The following is a 15,781-nucleotide window of genomic DNA, read 5'->3' on the forward strand; positions in this document are numbered from 1 at the left end:
CAATCTTTGTCCAGTAACACTAGATAAATTTCTGATGAACCTTTGGTAATTATGCTCGTTATTTCTAAGGGTAAGGTCTAAATATCTTAAATAGACGGTGATGTGATGGCATATACTCGCGTAAACAAGAATGTATATTCAGTACTAACTAAAATCAAATAATTCTTTATCATGTAAACTTTTGATAATCTTAAACAAATTCATAATGTAGATAATTATTCCTTTCATATGACTCGGGTCATCCGAACTGCGAGTTTGCTATCGAAGCAGCATTGTCGTTTTTTTAAATTTTACAGGTTTTTTTTCTTCTAGCTGACAGTGTATAAGACAAACGTGTTTTAAGGTATCCGATATTTGTCTTTTTTGCATGTGCAACAAATGATGCAACGATTAAATCTTCCAATAGCATTCATACATAAAGCATTTTTATTCACAGCAGATGAAGACTAGATAAATTACTTAGGATATTTAAATATATAAATGTCTACTTGGAAAATTCCACAAGCATACACGGAATACAGTATGTACAAAACAGGTAATTCATGTTCAAACAACTTTCTCTACAAAAACATTTGGTATTACACAAAAAAAAATGTATACAAGAATAGGATTATTGCATTCAATAATTTCAACAATTTCGAACTGTAACACCTTAAACCATAAAGACAAATAAGCTTTATATGATATATAACATGCTGCTAATCTTTGATTCGGAATTTGAACTTAACAACTTGTGAAACAGAATTTTCAGTTATTACACCTACTAAATCCAATATGTTCTTCACAACATAGTAAAACAGATTCGTTACTGTTTATACTGAATAAAATAGACATTTAATTATTTTGAATAAAAACCTCCAGGAACATTTTGTCAAATTTCATCGTAATCACTAATTGTAAGGGTGTGTATATTATATTTTCAAATTTATTGGCATGCGAGTTAATCGTCCGTGTGAAGAACTCCCTTTGTTTACTTGTTTAACATGGAAATAAAAGTGCTAAGCAATGTGTTGACCTCGACTGGTGCGTATAATGAAGCCAGTAATACTGTAGGAATAATGCATGTTTTTTCATGTTACACCATCTGCAGAATCAACAAGGGATTGGAAAGTGACTGAACCCGCTAAGACGAAGGTAACGACGTATCCTGTGGGGATTCTGAGGATGTTCACAAATTTAAAATGAACATGCGCTTACGCTTGAATAAAATATGTAAAATCTAATAAATGAATATATTGTCCCTGAATGTTATTAAATATCCATGAAATGCACTCGAATATCTTTGCTGTTTTATCACGCTGACAACATTTCTTTTGGCGTATAATTATCTGTTTACGCTTTTCCTTTGAACGCGCATAATATAAAAAAGAGTTGAACAGCATGTGAGTGCGAGTCTTTACGAGATTAACTCTCTGTTAATACTTGTAAACTTACTCTCCTTTAAGAGAACAGCGATAAGAACAGCAGTTTAATGCTAGAATAACATCAAATATCCTCTAAAAATATTACATTTGGAACATGGTATTCTTCAATATATCTGTTTATAAGAGTTCCACTAAGGCAGTTGTTAGGCCTAGTGTGTGGTATGTACAATTTATTACCCTTCACGATCAGACTCCTTATACTTAGTTACTTTCAATGCTTCCAACGGTACTTTTAGTACTGTTTATCACACACTAACAATTAAATATAGATACATAGAAAGAAAATAATAAATTTATTCTTTTAACCTTAACACTTATTAGTAATTTGTAAAATTTGTGTTTCTGATATTACTGTTTCCTGCACGCTTCTAACACTTTTTTTCTGTTGGAGATGTTTGTGTATTTACATATTATATCACAACTTTGAATAATTGCAGTTTTGTCCCTTCCTCAGGACTGTTTGAAATGGCAAGTCTTGTTTTGTTCTTTGAGAAACAAATACTGTAAGGAAACGTCATATCTATCTTATGAGATGCTACAATTTTTCCTAATGGAGAAATCTGTATAATACTGTTTGTTCTCATGCTACAAAGAAAGATACAATCAAACGGTCCTATTGCGGCATTTCTTGGTTCTCTGATTTGTTCGTCCACAACATCAACTCTGCTGTTGGTCATGTTGTCATATATAAAGACAGTGTGGGCATTTCTATCGGTGAGAGCAACTTTGTCTCTATCTCTTATGTATGTACAGGCACTGGCGTCAATCGCATACTTTTTGTTCTGAAAGTCGATACTGAAATCTTTCTCTTCTCCTGATAGAGATACAATACGAAAAGGTCTTGTATCATCAATTGTTCCAACAACAAAATTCTTATCATCCATCAGACATACTGACACATATTGAGTCGTTACATTACATGTCCTGATCAAAGATATATCATTAGATTTACTGACACGTAGAAAGTCTATCTTGTATACATTGCCACTTGTTATCGCCACTTCCTCCTCAGATACAACAACTACACACAGTGGATAATACGATAACTGATAGGATCCTACTTTCTCAAGCTTCTCATTGTAAATCAAGCATTTCTTGTTTTGATTATCTACGGTAAAAAGCCTGCCATCAGGCAAGAAATCAAGTCCTGTGTAAAATGGTACTCTCTTTTCGTTTTCATTCTGCTTCAGTTCGAGAACACCAATCTGATACAACTGTACAGGCCTGGTTTCCGGTGCCTCCACTCGTACTGGTACTAGTTCAGAATGAAGTGCAATTTGCTCTGGTAATTTTAACTCCATGTGTAAAGATACAATATCCACATCTGTTAGGGACTGCACTTCGTTTCTAAATTCCTCTATCCGATATTGAAACACAAGTTTGTGTGAGGGTGTGCCACATTTAGTCATATTTATCATTGAAAGTTTGGCTTGTTCAGATTTCTCAATGACATGCTCACAGTATTTGCGATTTTTCTTTATTTCATTCAATGTACTATTTTTCATTTCATTAACTTTTTCTTTTATTTTTTGTGATTCAGAATCAAATTGCTTCAATAACGCATTTCTGTATTCATCTAACCTTGCTGTAATACTTTCTACATTCTTGTTTACATCTCTTTCAATGGAAGACAACCATGCAATAAGCAGGCGTGCTTCGTTTTGTAGTCGAGGTATTTCCATTGTTGGATTGTGTGTTGATTCACGCGTTTCTTCAGAAATGGAATAAATTGTACTGCAGTTTTCATGTTTCTCTTTTAAACACACCTCACAGCAAAGTTTACTGTCAGATTCGCAGATATATAAGAGGCTCTTTTTATGTATGTCACACAAGTCATAACCCTTCATATCTATCTTTATTGGTTTACCTTTGACTAATCTTTGCCGGCTGTGCGTCTTCTCAACAGTATGGATACGTTGGTTGCATTCAGTGCACATAAACTGACAGCAGGCTTCACAATAGAATGTTGCAGTGTTGTCTACACTGAAACAAACCTCACAGCTGGGCAGTGTATCGGGAAAATTTGATTTAGTGAAATCGTCTGTGCATCCTAAAAATATAAAAACTAAGAGCTTAAACTTTTTCAATTTAGCATTACGTTTAAGAAATCGAGATATAATCTTAATTGTTATGATATTAAGGTAACAAATACAAATAATTATAACAAGAGCTGTCCTTAAGACAGCGCGCTCGACTTTTCGCAGTGCTTGAATCTGAATTAGAGCTTTGCCAGTAAAAAATTTATAAAACTTTTAACTGAAAAATTCTAAGTCTAAAAGGGGCATAACTCCATTAAAATTCAAATCAGAGTTATGGGGATTGTTTCTCCTGGTGTAGACTTATAGACTGATAGTAAATAACTGTTTAAAGTTTTAAATCAAAAGCTTTAATAGTAAAAGAGCTATTTGACTCTATCTAAACATTTAACCAAAACTTTTAAATCAAAAGGGGGCATTAAGTCCATCAGAATTCATATCAGAATTATGGGGCTTGTTTCTCCTGGTGTAGACTTTGATAGTAAATAACTAGTTTAAGTTTCACGTCAAAATCTTTGACAGTAATAGAGATATTTGACTTTATCAAAAACTTTAACCAAACATTCTTAGTCAAAAAGGGGCATAACTCCATTAAAATTAAAATCAGAGTTATGGGGATTGCTTCTCCTGGTGTAGACTTTAATTGATCACAACTATTTTAAGTTTCAAGTCAATAGCTTTGATAGTAACAGAGATATTTAAATTGATAAAAAAACCAATGGCGACGCTGACACCGGGGGGAGTGCAATTTAGCTCTACTTTTTCTTAAAAACTAAACATTAAAAAAAATATTATAGAAAATTCATAATGTTGCTCATTTATCAATTACAATATTAATTACAATATAAATATGTGTCATTCTTTAAACAAATTTATTCTATGAAAAAGAATTTTTACCAAAATGCAGTTTCTGAAACTCTTCTATTACTTCCTGCTTAAAATCTGCAAAGGAAATATTTAGAACAGATATAAAATGTATTAACAACAATCAAATGTATGTTATAAAAACGAAAGACTTGACCTTTGGTACATAAAACAAGATAAAAATGTTATTTGTTCTACAAATATTTTAATCAAACACAATTGGAAACACGAAGTGGGCAACATTTTGTATCACTATTCTTATTCTAACATCTAGATGCCACCCTCTACACCTTATAAAACTGAACTGGCATCTCACATCTTCTTTCTTCCGGGTTCTGGCGATATTGGTAAAAACAAGAGGGTCATGACGACACTGAATCGCTCACCTGAGTAATATGAGCCACATGTTTCAAATGGCAAACTGATGCAAAAATATTAGAAAGTAGGTCGTCAAATTCATGGTCACTGAAAGTCAGTTTTAAGATTGGTGTGCAAAAGTGTACATGTCATCCAAATTTCAAGGCTGTATCTTAAAAAAACAAGAAAGTATGTCAGTAGGTCAAGGTCACAGTCAAGTGACTCCTAGTCACTTAGGGTCATCAGGTAATTATAATTAAACAGTCTAGGGAATACAATCTGATAATCTTTTAAGTATTTATTCCTATATAACTCATAAAACAAGTGACCCCCAGGGTGGGGCCTCTTCTCAGCCAAGGGGCATAATTTGAACAATCTTGCTAGAGATCCACTAAGCAATTTCAATGCTACATACCAAATATCAAAGGCCTAGGCCTTAAACTCTCAGAAAAGGAGATTTTATTTTTTTCCCTATGTAAGTCTATGTTAAATTTGGGACCCCTAGGGCAGGGCCTCTTTTCACCCCGGGGGCATAATTCGAACAATTCTGGTAGAGGACCACAAGGCAATGAAACATATCAAAATATCAAAAGCCTAGGCCTTGCAGTTTCAGGCAAGAAGATTTTTAAAGTTGTTTCCTATATAAGTCTATGTAAAACTTAAGACCCCCCGGAGGCAGGGCCATTATTCACCCCAAGGGCATAATTGGAACAATCTTGATAGAGAACCACAAGGCAATGCTTCATACCAAATATCAAAGGCCTTGGTCTTGCGGTTTCAGACAAGAAGTTTTTTCCTTTACAAGTCTATGTAAACCTGGGACCCCCGGGGCAGAGCCTCTTTTCACCCCAGGGGCACAATTTGAACAATCTTCATAGAGGACCATTAGATAATGTCACATGCCAAATATCAAGGCTCTATGCCTTGCGATTTTGGACAAGAAGATTTTTAAAGTTTTTCCTTCTGGTTGCCATGGCAACAACAGTTCTGCATGGAATTCAATTCTTTGAACAATTTTGAAAGGGGGCTGCCCAAGAATCATTCCTGAGAAGTTTGGTGGAATTCTGACTAGTGGTTTTCAAGAAGAAGATTTTTTTAGAAAATGTTGACCGACACACGACCTTGAGCTGTCACAAAAGCTCACCATGAGCCTTTGGCTCTGGTGAGCTAAAAATACTAAATAGGAAATATCGTTCTCTTTTTAAGTACGAAAACCACAAAAATTACATCATTTGAATACTATGTCCTACATCTTGAATGGATATATATCTTTTTACCTGAGAGCGATTCTTGTAATCGGTTCTCTGATGCTTTGACTTCTTGCAGAATATCTTCAGACTGTTTTTCCAACATTCCTTCAAAATCTTGTAATAGCTCATCTTCATTCCTCAGCTCCATTACATACTTTAAAGCAGTTGCCTCATCAAGAGGTTCGCCTGTGAACTTCTTTATTAATTTTGAGCATTCAGTCTGTAGAGTCACGTCAAGGCCTACGCACAATTTCGTTAATGCATCTTCCAGATCTGTTTTTAAGTTGTTGTAATCAGCGAGTTCAACCGAAGCCGTGGAATTATGTGCCAACGTGTTTCTTGTTTCCTTTATTACTTTAATGTACTGTTTGTCTGTGGTTGATAGAATCAGCACGTCAAGTAGAACAACTGTCAACAAGGAAAGGTCAAGGTCTTCTACATGTAATATGCCACTGGTTTGGAAAAGTACTATACACTGTGATTTCAGAAGCTTCTTTTTCAATGCTTTCTCATGGGGTTTGAGTACAATGTTGAGTTGCGTTCCTGCAAGTTCCCTGTGAGTTATGCCTCTACAGACCAGCATGCCAGCTTGAACGAGGAGCAACAACAGTCGTATGAAATACTCAGTCTGTACATTCATCTTCTGAAATTAGATTTTCAAATTTGATAATTTTCAATAACAGTTGCAGAAAGCATTAGAGAGGTTGCGATTTCATTCTTGTTGTAGTAAAGAAACTGTTCACAAAATATACCTTTTCACATTCAACTGTGCCTGTAAACACACTCTTACACATTTTAAGTGCGTAGATTTTACTTGTGGCAGTACCAGGTGCTTCGATTAAAATCAGTTTCCTTTTCATACTCACAATAGAAGTAGAGCAGAAGCATCTTAACATATCTTAAATGATCATGCAAGGTTCCAACACTAAGTTTGGTGAACTGCTTTGGTATGGTCCATGAGAAGGAGTTGTTTAGGATTTTTCTCTTCCTTACCTCAGGTGACCCTTGTTTGCTGTTCGGTGGAGCCAATTATATAAAGTTGAGATCAATACAATACAATACAATACATCGAATCATTCATTCAGAACTCCAAAACTGGAACGCTTTTTCATTTGGCCTGCATTCCATTGAAACAAACATTCTGACCATGTTTTATGTAGACATTGTAACTAAAAAATTAAAACCGGAATTTTTAACATTTTGACTCCAAATATATATTGCTAAGTGCATCAGATAATATATATGCAATATTAAAATGCTGTGTGTTACTTTTTAAAAGAGATATTTACTCCAAAATATTTAGTCCCCATAGCATTTTTGGAAATAGGATAGACAACTCCTGAATGACTATCTCATCAAATTTGCTGATATAAAAATAAACTTAGGTATTTTCCCGGGATACCCTCATTAAAGTCTGTTTCTTCATTTCATTTAGACATGGAATGTAAACAAATACAGTACAAGGACATCAAACAACCTATTTTATTTTCCTTCAGGACAGGTACACGTTAGGTCATACTTGTAGTTAATAAACCAAAATGTAAAACAATTAATTAGCTCACCAAAGAAATGAAGACTAATAACTTCATAATATTTTATTACCTCCCTTCATTACATTTATCATCTACATTCTACATATTTTTTATGGAATTACCTCCCTTTATCTCAAATAAGCTTTCTTATATTGCAATTTAATTAGTCAGTATTTTTACCTTAATTTTCAGACAAATAAATTTATATTTTTTTAATCCATGGTAAGATGAAAATCATAAATTATGTTAAAGAATACCATAAAAGCATTTATCACACATGAATGCAAGGTATACACAACAAATAATGTTGAGCCTTGTTGCCAATGACAATGTTGAAAAATATTAAAGCTCAGATGGCATAACAGTGAGATAAAATCTTTTTAAGTCAAGTTAATAATTCCCATATTAACTTATGACTACAAAAATTTAATGTATGTTGTTATTCCCATTTCAGTCCAACATATCTAAAGAAGTAAATACTACAAAGACTGTATATCAAATTTTTGAAAATAAAATTCCACCAACATATTTTGTTCTTATTTCTTTTATCTTATGTAGTGTACTTATCTGGAATGATGAGATATTTTGAAATGTATATTTCTTTATTCTCCTGGATGGAAAAAAATAAAATATATAAACAAAACAACCATTTATACCAACCAAATTGTAAAATACTAAAGTTTCTTTGATGTTAGTAATTATATGTTGAGACATGAAAACAACATAAAATATAACTAAAAAATTGTGGAACATCATATGTAGATTAGATTAGACTGTATTATACAAATATTTATATGAAAATATGTGACAACTCTGGTTAAATAGAATATTAGTTAACTTATGGTAAAATGTTGAACTGCTTTAACATTAATCTACAAGTGATGAATGAGTTCATCTTACCATAACTTTGACATTTAATGTATTATTAAGAAAACTATAACATACAAGAAATGACACACAGACAGTATGTTGCTGAATGACTGGGTCAGTCTCCACCACAAATACTATGAAACTTAAAAAGTCCAATTAAATGTGTTTCTTTAAATTAGATTGATCACATTTTAACACTTCTATGAATGCAATTGTTAAATGCTTGCTTCTAACATGCATGCAATAATGGAAATAAAAAATGATTTAACAATATATGTATACAGTCTTGTCATGAACACATTCTGTACAGATGATAATACATAGAAAAGTCAACATATTTATTATATGGGTCCATCTCAGTTTACAGCTGGTGCATGGCTGTCTTGCACTTGAATATACATCTTGCAGCACAGTTGGGGTAAATTCCATTTCACATGACAACACACTTGTAGCACTTCTGGAAATACAAATGTAAAACTTTATTACATAAAAGAGAATAAAACATGATAGTTTTTAAAACAATTATAACATCATTTTAGACATTTGCAGATATTCTAATCTTAGAAATATATTATCAAGCAGCAAGTCAGGTAAATCTACAAATTGACATTTTGTCTAATTTCAACTTGTCTAAGGAATTACCTGTTTTAAGCAGCAAGATTGTGTTGCTACTTGGCTTGCTGCTTTATTTAAATTTTACATATACTTAGATCCACTAAATGACAAGTTATTTAATAGGACTGTCCGAAAAGATTGCATATTCTATAACATTCAATGTACATATTCAATAAAATGGTGAAAAAAATAAACAGATAAATCTGATGATGTTCACCTATGATCTCACCTAAAAGCTCCAACAACAACCTACAACCTCTGATTAGTATATGATGTAATAAAGATAAACTACCTAAAGTGTTTTATATAGCATGCAAAATCAATGAACTTGAGAACTGCCAAAACTTCACCTTATGAGTAATATATGTTCACTTTTCCCCTTGTTGAAAGTGTTGTTTTTCTTAAAGCATTTGAAATCATAGATATTATAAGTACAATGCAACCTCTGTAGAGCAACACCCTGTGGGATATACAAATATTTTAGTTATTTTGAGGTTGTTGTTCTGGAGAAGTAAATTTGATAGTTATATTTCAGCTTAGGGAAATTCTCATGATGTTGTTATAGAGAGGTTTTTGCTTCAGAGTGAGCTACTCTGGAGAGGTTGTACTGTGAAAATTGCTTCAAACTTCATCTCCTTCAACTGAGCTAAATGACGAAAAACAACAAAGGATTTTCCAAATTTAGAATTTCCTTGTTTACAATTTGACATTTAATGTTAGGCAACTATGCAGACATATTTTTATGTGACACAATGCCGCCTTTAACTATCTTATTCCAATGAACAAATTGTCAGTCTTGACAAAATCATGTGAAGAAAAGATCACAGTAAGAAAAATTAATCCTAATCATTTTATATATATTGCAAAATCAGCTTTACAGAACTCATGTGACAAAAAATTAAATTCAAATATTGCCTTTGTGATGTGCAGCACTGGCCATGTCTTTTTATCACAATAGTTTACCTTATTTATATCTGTTACTTTTGTCATAACTTTTATGTCCCTTCTGCACTAACCATTGTCTTCAAGTTCTGAAATATTGTAAAACATTAATTCACACACATTCTAGGAAATCAACATAAAATCAGTGTCAAAGCATTTGAATATAATTGTTTTAATTATCTTAATACAAAGATACAAATGTACTTCATGTTTTTGCTGACTGATACAATATACTGAAATTTGTATTTCAATATTTATTATCAAAGGACATGTTCATTCTATTTTTGAAATGTTGACATTACAAAGCTGTCACACATTTATTACTAAACCATATCTATTATCATTATTTTAATGGAGATATGTACTTAGTAAATTGAGGGATACACAAAGCTACAGGAAAGAAATGTTTATGCCAGGCTGACATGTCCAGAAGGTTCACATCTTGTCAGGAATGTCAGTCTTATTTGCTGTCTTGTACAGTTATTTCAGGAGCAAGAATGTAGCCATACAGCATATAAATGCTTTGAGACCTTTGTTTAACATATAAAAGCATAATACCTCCTGCATTTTTCATAATGGTAACATCTTCTTGGACTGCCACAGGGTAAAACAGGTCAAACAACTGTACATGTACATACTTAAACTTTTCCCTACCAAAACTGAAAATGAAAATTATACAACATTTTTTTTTCCCCCTTTTTTTTTGTACAAAAGATGACCCATGCATTTAATACAGACTTTTTACATTTATTAATCTAAATTTATTAAAATTAATAAAATATCTCATAACTCATTGTATGATTAAAATTATAATCATTAATAAACTATATCAAACATGAACCTGAAGTGTTCTAATTTATAAAGCTGCAATTAATATTGAAAAAAAAAAATGCAACTATTGTATACAATGTATATTAAAAAAAGTATCATGAACCTGATTATAAAACAGTCTCAGTTCAAATGTAATAACACATGACTGTCAGAAAATCAATGTATATTGTACTTTAATGATATCATCATGACATGAATGCCATCAATAAACTTCATATATAACAAACTATACCACTATGTCAGCCTCTTTCTTGTTATTTCTACAGCTTCCAAAGACAGACTGCAACTACATGTATCAGACACTGCAAGTAAAATATACAAATAATCATTACACAAGAGAATTTTTCATGTTAAATAAAGGGAGTTAATTAAATGCAATCTGAGAATTTTTGCTAAACATAATGGGAAGTAATTATCAATAAAATGAATGAAGAAAAATGCATATATAAGGGAGGTAATTTAGAAAAAAACAACAACTTCAAATGTCAGTATAATGATAGTTGACATTGACAATGACCTATATCAAGTATGTACAACATAAGAAACAGCAACCACTTGAAAAATGCATTACATTTCCTTGCAATATCAAGAATATTTGACTGTATGTAAGGGTTCTCTACATGCTGTTATACTGAAAAAAAACTTTAGTCTAAATATAGCTTAGATCTATTTATATCTTAAAAAAAAAGGAAGTCCCAAATTTCCACAGCTATTCACAGGCTGAAAATTTTAGGTACTAATATCAGCAAAGAGGTTGATATCTATACTTTTTAATAACTATCGTCAAAGGTAGGGAAAAACTTACTGGAAAGGCATAAACTTCTGATCTAGTCATTTCAATACATTTTCAGCTCATTTGCATATAAGAAGAAATTTACAGAATTCCCCCTGTTTCTCTTCATTTTCAAAAAAATCTGTAAGATGGATATAAACCAAAACATTCTCCTATGTGTCAGCTATCCGATATATATTTCAACAAAAACTGTCAACTTACCTTGTTTTTAGAAGAAGACAAAATTCCATGGCAACTTTCGCTTCCCCGCAAAACTGTACCGGTGCACACATAAAAAAAATCTCAACTGTGATTTTCAAAATAATACTGTCAGACCACAATTATTTCCCTTGAAAATAAAATGCTCTAGGTAAATGCCTATTTTATGTAAGTACTTAAGACGGTAGATCATTAGGTTTTCAAATATTTGACCTAGTGACCTAGTTTTTGACCAAAGTGACCCAGTTAAAATATTATTCCAGATTTTAAGCAGACAAACATTCAAACCAAGTCACATAAAGATCATTGCAGAAAATGAGTGAGTGAGTGAGTGAGTTAGTTGGGTTTTACGGCGAATCGACACAAAATGGTCATATATCGCCAAGAAGAAGTCATATTGCAAACGCCAACAGTTTCCTGTAAAGCATAAACATTGATGTAAAACTGTAAAGCATACCTAAAATCATCCATGTAAAAATGTAAAAACACTATGAATAATGTAAAACATATCTAAAAACATCAATGTAAAAATGTAAAGCATATCTAAAATCAGGCATCTACAGTGTTAACATGGTCTTGCCATGATTTGACCTGGTGACCTAGTCTTTGACCTAGTTACTATATAGAGACAAAACTTCTGACAAGGTTCACAAAGGTCAGGTAAAAATGTGGTCTTTAGAGTGTTTACAAGTTTTTTTATATATATTATATATATTTTAACATAGTGACCTAGTTTTTGATGTCAGTTATCCCACTTTTAAACACGAACTAGACTTCCAAATGATTAGCATTCTGACAAAGGTCTTATAAAATGAAGATCAAGTAGAAAATGTGACCTCCAAGGTGTTAGTTCAAGGTTTTTTCAATGATTTAACCTAGTTACATAGTTATAACCTCATATAAACCTATTTTGTCTTTGGCCAACTTTTAAAGAGACAAACCCCGCCCAGTCATCTAAAGAATCATAACCTGTCAGTTATGTATGGCTTCTGTTGTGGTTTTCGCCTATAATAATGGATCTCATAGTGGTATAAATTCATTGGTACAAGTTTATCTTATGTATTTTTCTATTATTAACTATTATTGCAAATGTAGTTCAACAAATATGCTATATTAACTATTATTGCAAATGTAGTTCAACAAATATGCTATTCAATGCACGACTGAAAAACGATTACAGGCACACAACGTTATTCTTAAAGTGAGTGACAAACTATTGATTTCATTTTAACTTCAGATGTTGTAACTATGATGACATTTCAGCCCTTCTGCGCATTAAACAAGATAATGTTTAAACATTCTTTTCTCATAAATGTACTTATTTGGATCTAGTCAAAATGAATCAAGTTTAGAACGTTCAAGAGTTGCCGTCAAGACATTGTATCTGATATGACCATATTTTCAAAATTCTTTTCACAAATTCAAGCTCGATTGGGTTTTTAAGCCCGATGGGGCAATGTGTTTTTTTTTTTTTTTTGGTGGGGTGGGGGGGGGGGGGGGGGGGACCAGCCTGTATCATATAGACTCTACAAGAAGAGTTAATAAGTTTTATTGAAACAGGCTTACAAAAGCTGCTTTGTTCAACGAAATGCAGGAAGCATGGTAACCCACTTTCTTATAATGTAGTACACAGGTGTAGCATAACCTTGATAATTCAAGCAACCATTTCATGAAGGATCATGTAAAGCCTTTTGAGACCACCCCTCGGGTAAATTTTCATTTTGGAGACCCTAAATATTCATAACATATATATAGAATTGTTCAGAAGGGGTAGAAAATACTTTCTATAAAGGTCCCCTTGTTCAGTAACATGTATTTGTCTTACAACAGCTGCACTTCGACTGTCCACATTCTATTACTTTTCTATTTTGTAGAAAATATCAAACTTCTTTTTCAAACATATAAACATATTTTTTCTCTAAATTTGTTTTTGTTGTGTGTCTAACATATTTACCTAGCTAATCCAGGAATTGAAAACTGATTAACTTGTATATTTTTTGAAATATTGTACTTTTTTTTCTGTCATTTTGACAGCACTACTTTCACTTCCATTTTATATTTTTGCATTTTTTTAAAAATGTACATTGTTTGTAACACTTTAAACTCCCGGAGTACCTGGAGAAATATGTTAGACACACAATAATCATAAATATAATGACAAAATACTTTTGAAAAAGAAGCTTGATATCTTCTACAAAATAGAACGAACTATCAAAGTTCATGTAATATAGGACAAAATATGCTGTTCAATAAAGAATAAGCTGTCTTGAAAGTTTCTTCTACTTACTATGAACAGTTGGGTATATTCTTTATGTCACACCAAGGAATATGTGGCATAAAACACTAAAACAAAAATTCACACGAGGGGTGGATTCAAAGGGCTTACAAGCACCTTAACTTAGCGTATGTATGGAAATCGAAACTAGACTTCTATTTTCGCATATTACACATGTTCAGAACATCTTACCTGTTAATAGTAATAATAACAAAAGTTATTAACAATAAATGTAAATAAAAACAGAATTAAACTAACATTTTGTGGTGTAATGTCGCGCAAAAGAGTGCAATTTTACTATTCGATCTATCCGGAAATACGACTGCTAATGGAGTAAGTTCAAAGGGAGTTAAAAACTACTGCCTTGTTTTCTAGGCTGAATACCACTAAATCCGTCTGTTATTTATTTCATATCCATTTACTTTATATCGGGGTTTCGACATTTTCTAGCATTTCAGATTTTCAGAGACATATATTCGCATAAAGAACTATATTGCTACTATAGAAAAAGAAAAAATGAAAACGGGTTGTTTACTTTTATATTTATAAGAAAACTACAGTTCGTTAAATACAACCCGCTGAATTTACAATGGTGTCGGTCTATTCTGTGCACCTAAGAACAAAAATAATGTTTTAATGTTTTGACCGCAATGTTGGATTGTGAATGAAAATGCATGACAAATTTACTTGATAAACTATGTGGACATTGTATCAATACTGTTCAATGGAATATATTTTAAGATTTTATTAATAAATGGAAAAAGTTTTTTTTTATCTGAATTTCACGTTGTTGACCTGGATTCATCGGAGCTTGGCTGAACTGTCAAACGTCTTTAAAAGGTAAAGTGTATAGAAAATAAACGGATTTTTACATAATTTAAGGATGATTAGTCAGTAAATAAGCTTACATGTATTCAGTCAATGTGAAATTACATTTTACATAAGGTGCGCAGAATAACCCGTCGCGCAGAATCAAAAAAAGCAAGTGATAATTTAATAAATGAGTTTTTCAAACTATCGATATACTTGGAAGTCATCGTACTGACTTATTTAACAAAGTTTTCAATTCTGGTTACTTCCAGGCAATCTGGACACAAGGTTTTATAGTGCCTATTCATAAGAAAGGGGATAATCTTGGTACACTTTTTACCAGCACACTTACATTGCGAGTGTAAAAATTTGGTTCGGGAAAATGGTTCGAGGAAAACTTGTAATTTCTAAACTCCCTTTTTGGGTTTTCGAAAGGTGGGAAGTACAGTCGATCAAATTTGTTTTAAAATTTTTTAAATTGAACAGCCTTTCACAAAATTTTAAAGGGATTGACTTCCCCTTTTAAAACGACCTGAAAAAAGGGGCATTCGACTGGGTTTCTATCGTAATGCCTTTTTTTCCAACTTCTTTGGTTTGGGTTTGAGGTAAGATACTAAGAATGTTAAAGGGTTTCATTACGTTTGGAAAAGTTTGTATTAAAAGTTGTAACCAGGGGCTCGGGGTTTCTTCGAAAAAATCCTTGGTTTGGGTTTAATAATTCCCCGGCTTTTATTCGGCCTTTTCTTGGAAAACTTAAAATTTTTTTAAAACAAGTTTCAAAAAAACGGGACTGGTTTTTAAAAGATAATTTTGTACGTGTAATGTGCCCAAAGAAACCCCTTTATAAATACCGTTCGACGGGAAAAATTTATTTTCTATCCCTTCACAGTTTTTGTTGTTGTTGTTTTCCCCCATAATTCCCGGAACTGCTCCCGGGGTGTTCGCAGAAAAATTTAATTTTCGGGAAACGACTTTCCCGAAAAA

General features: G+C 32.4%; 1 protein-coding gene across 1 annotated transcript; it reads right to left on the reverse strand.

The window, feature by feature from the left end:
- Positions 1-433: 433 nt before the first annotated feature.
- LOC128554229 (uncharacterized) lies at positions 434-14,326 on the reverse strand. Its single transcript, XM_053535478.1, has 4 exons — positions 14,246-14,326; positions 5,959-6,574; positions 4,358-4,402; positions 434-3,474 (listed from the first exon to the last, which is right to left on the reverse strand). The coding sequence occupies exons 2-4, from the start codon at positions 6,569-6,571 to the stop codon at positions 1,835-1,837; spliced, it is 2,298 nt and encodes a 765-aa protein (XP_053391453.1). The 5' UTR covers positions 6,572-6,574; positions 14,246-14,326; the 3' UTR covers positions 434-1,834.
- Between the last annotated feature and the right edge of the window lie 1,455 nt (positions 14,327-15,781).

The sequence above is a fragment of the Mercenaria mercenaria genome, unplaced genomic scaffold (assembly GCF_021730395.1).
Source record: "Mercenaria mercenaria strain notata unplaced genomic scaffold, MADL_Memer_1 contig_4852, whole genome shotgun sequence".
Classification (NCBI taxonomy): domain Eukaryota; kingdom Metazoa; phylum Mollusca; class Bivalvia; order Venerida; family Veneridae; genus Mercenaria; species Mercenaria mercenaria.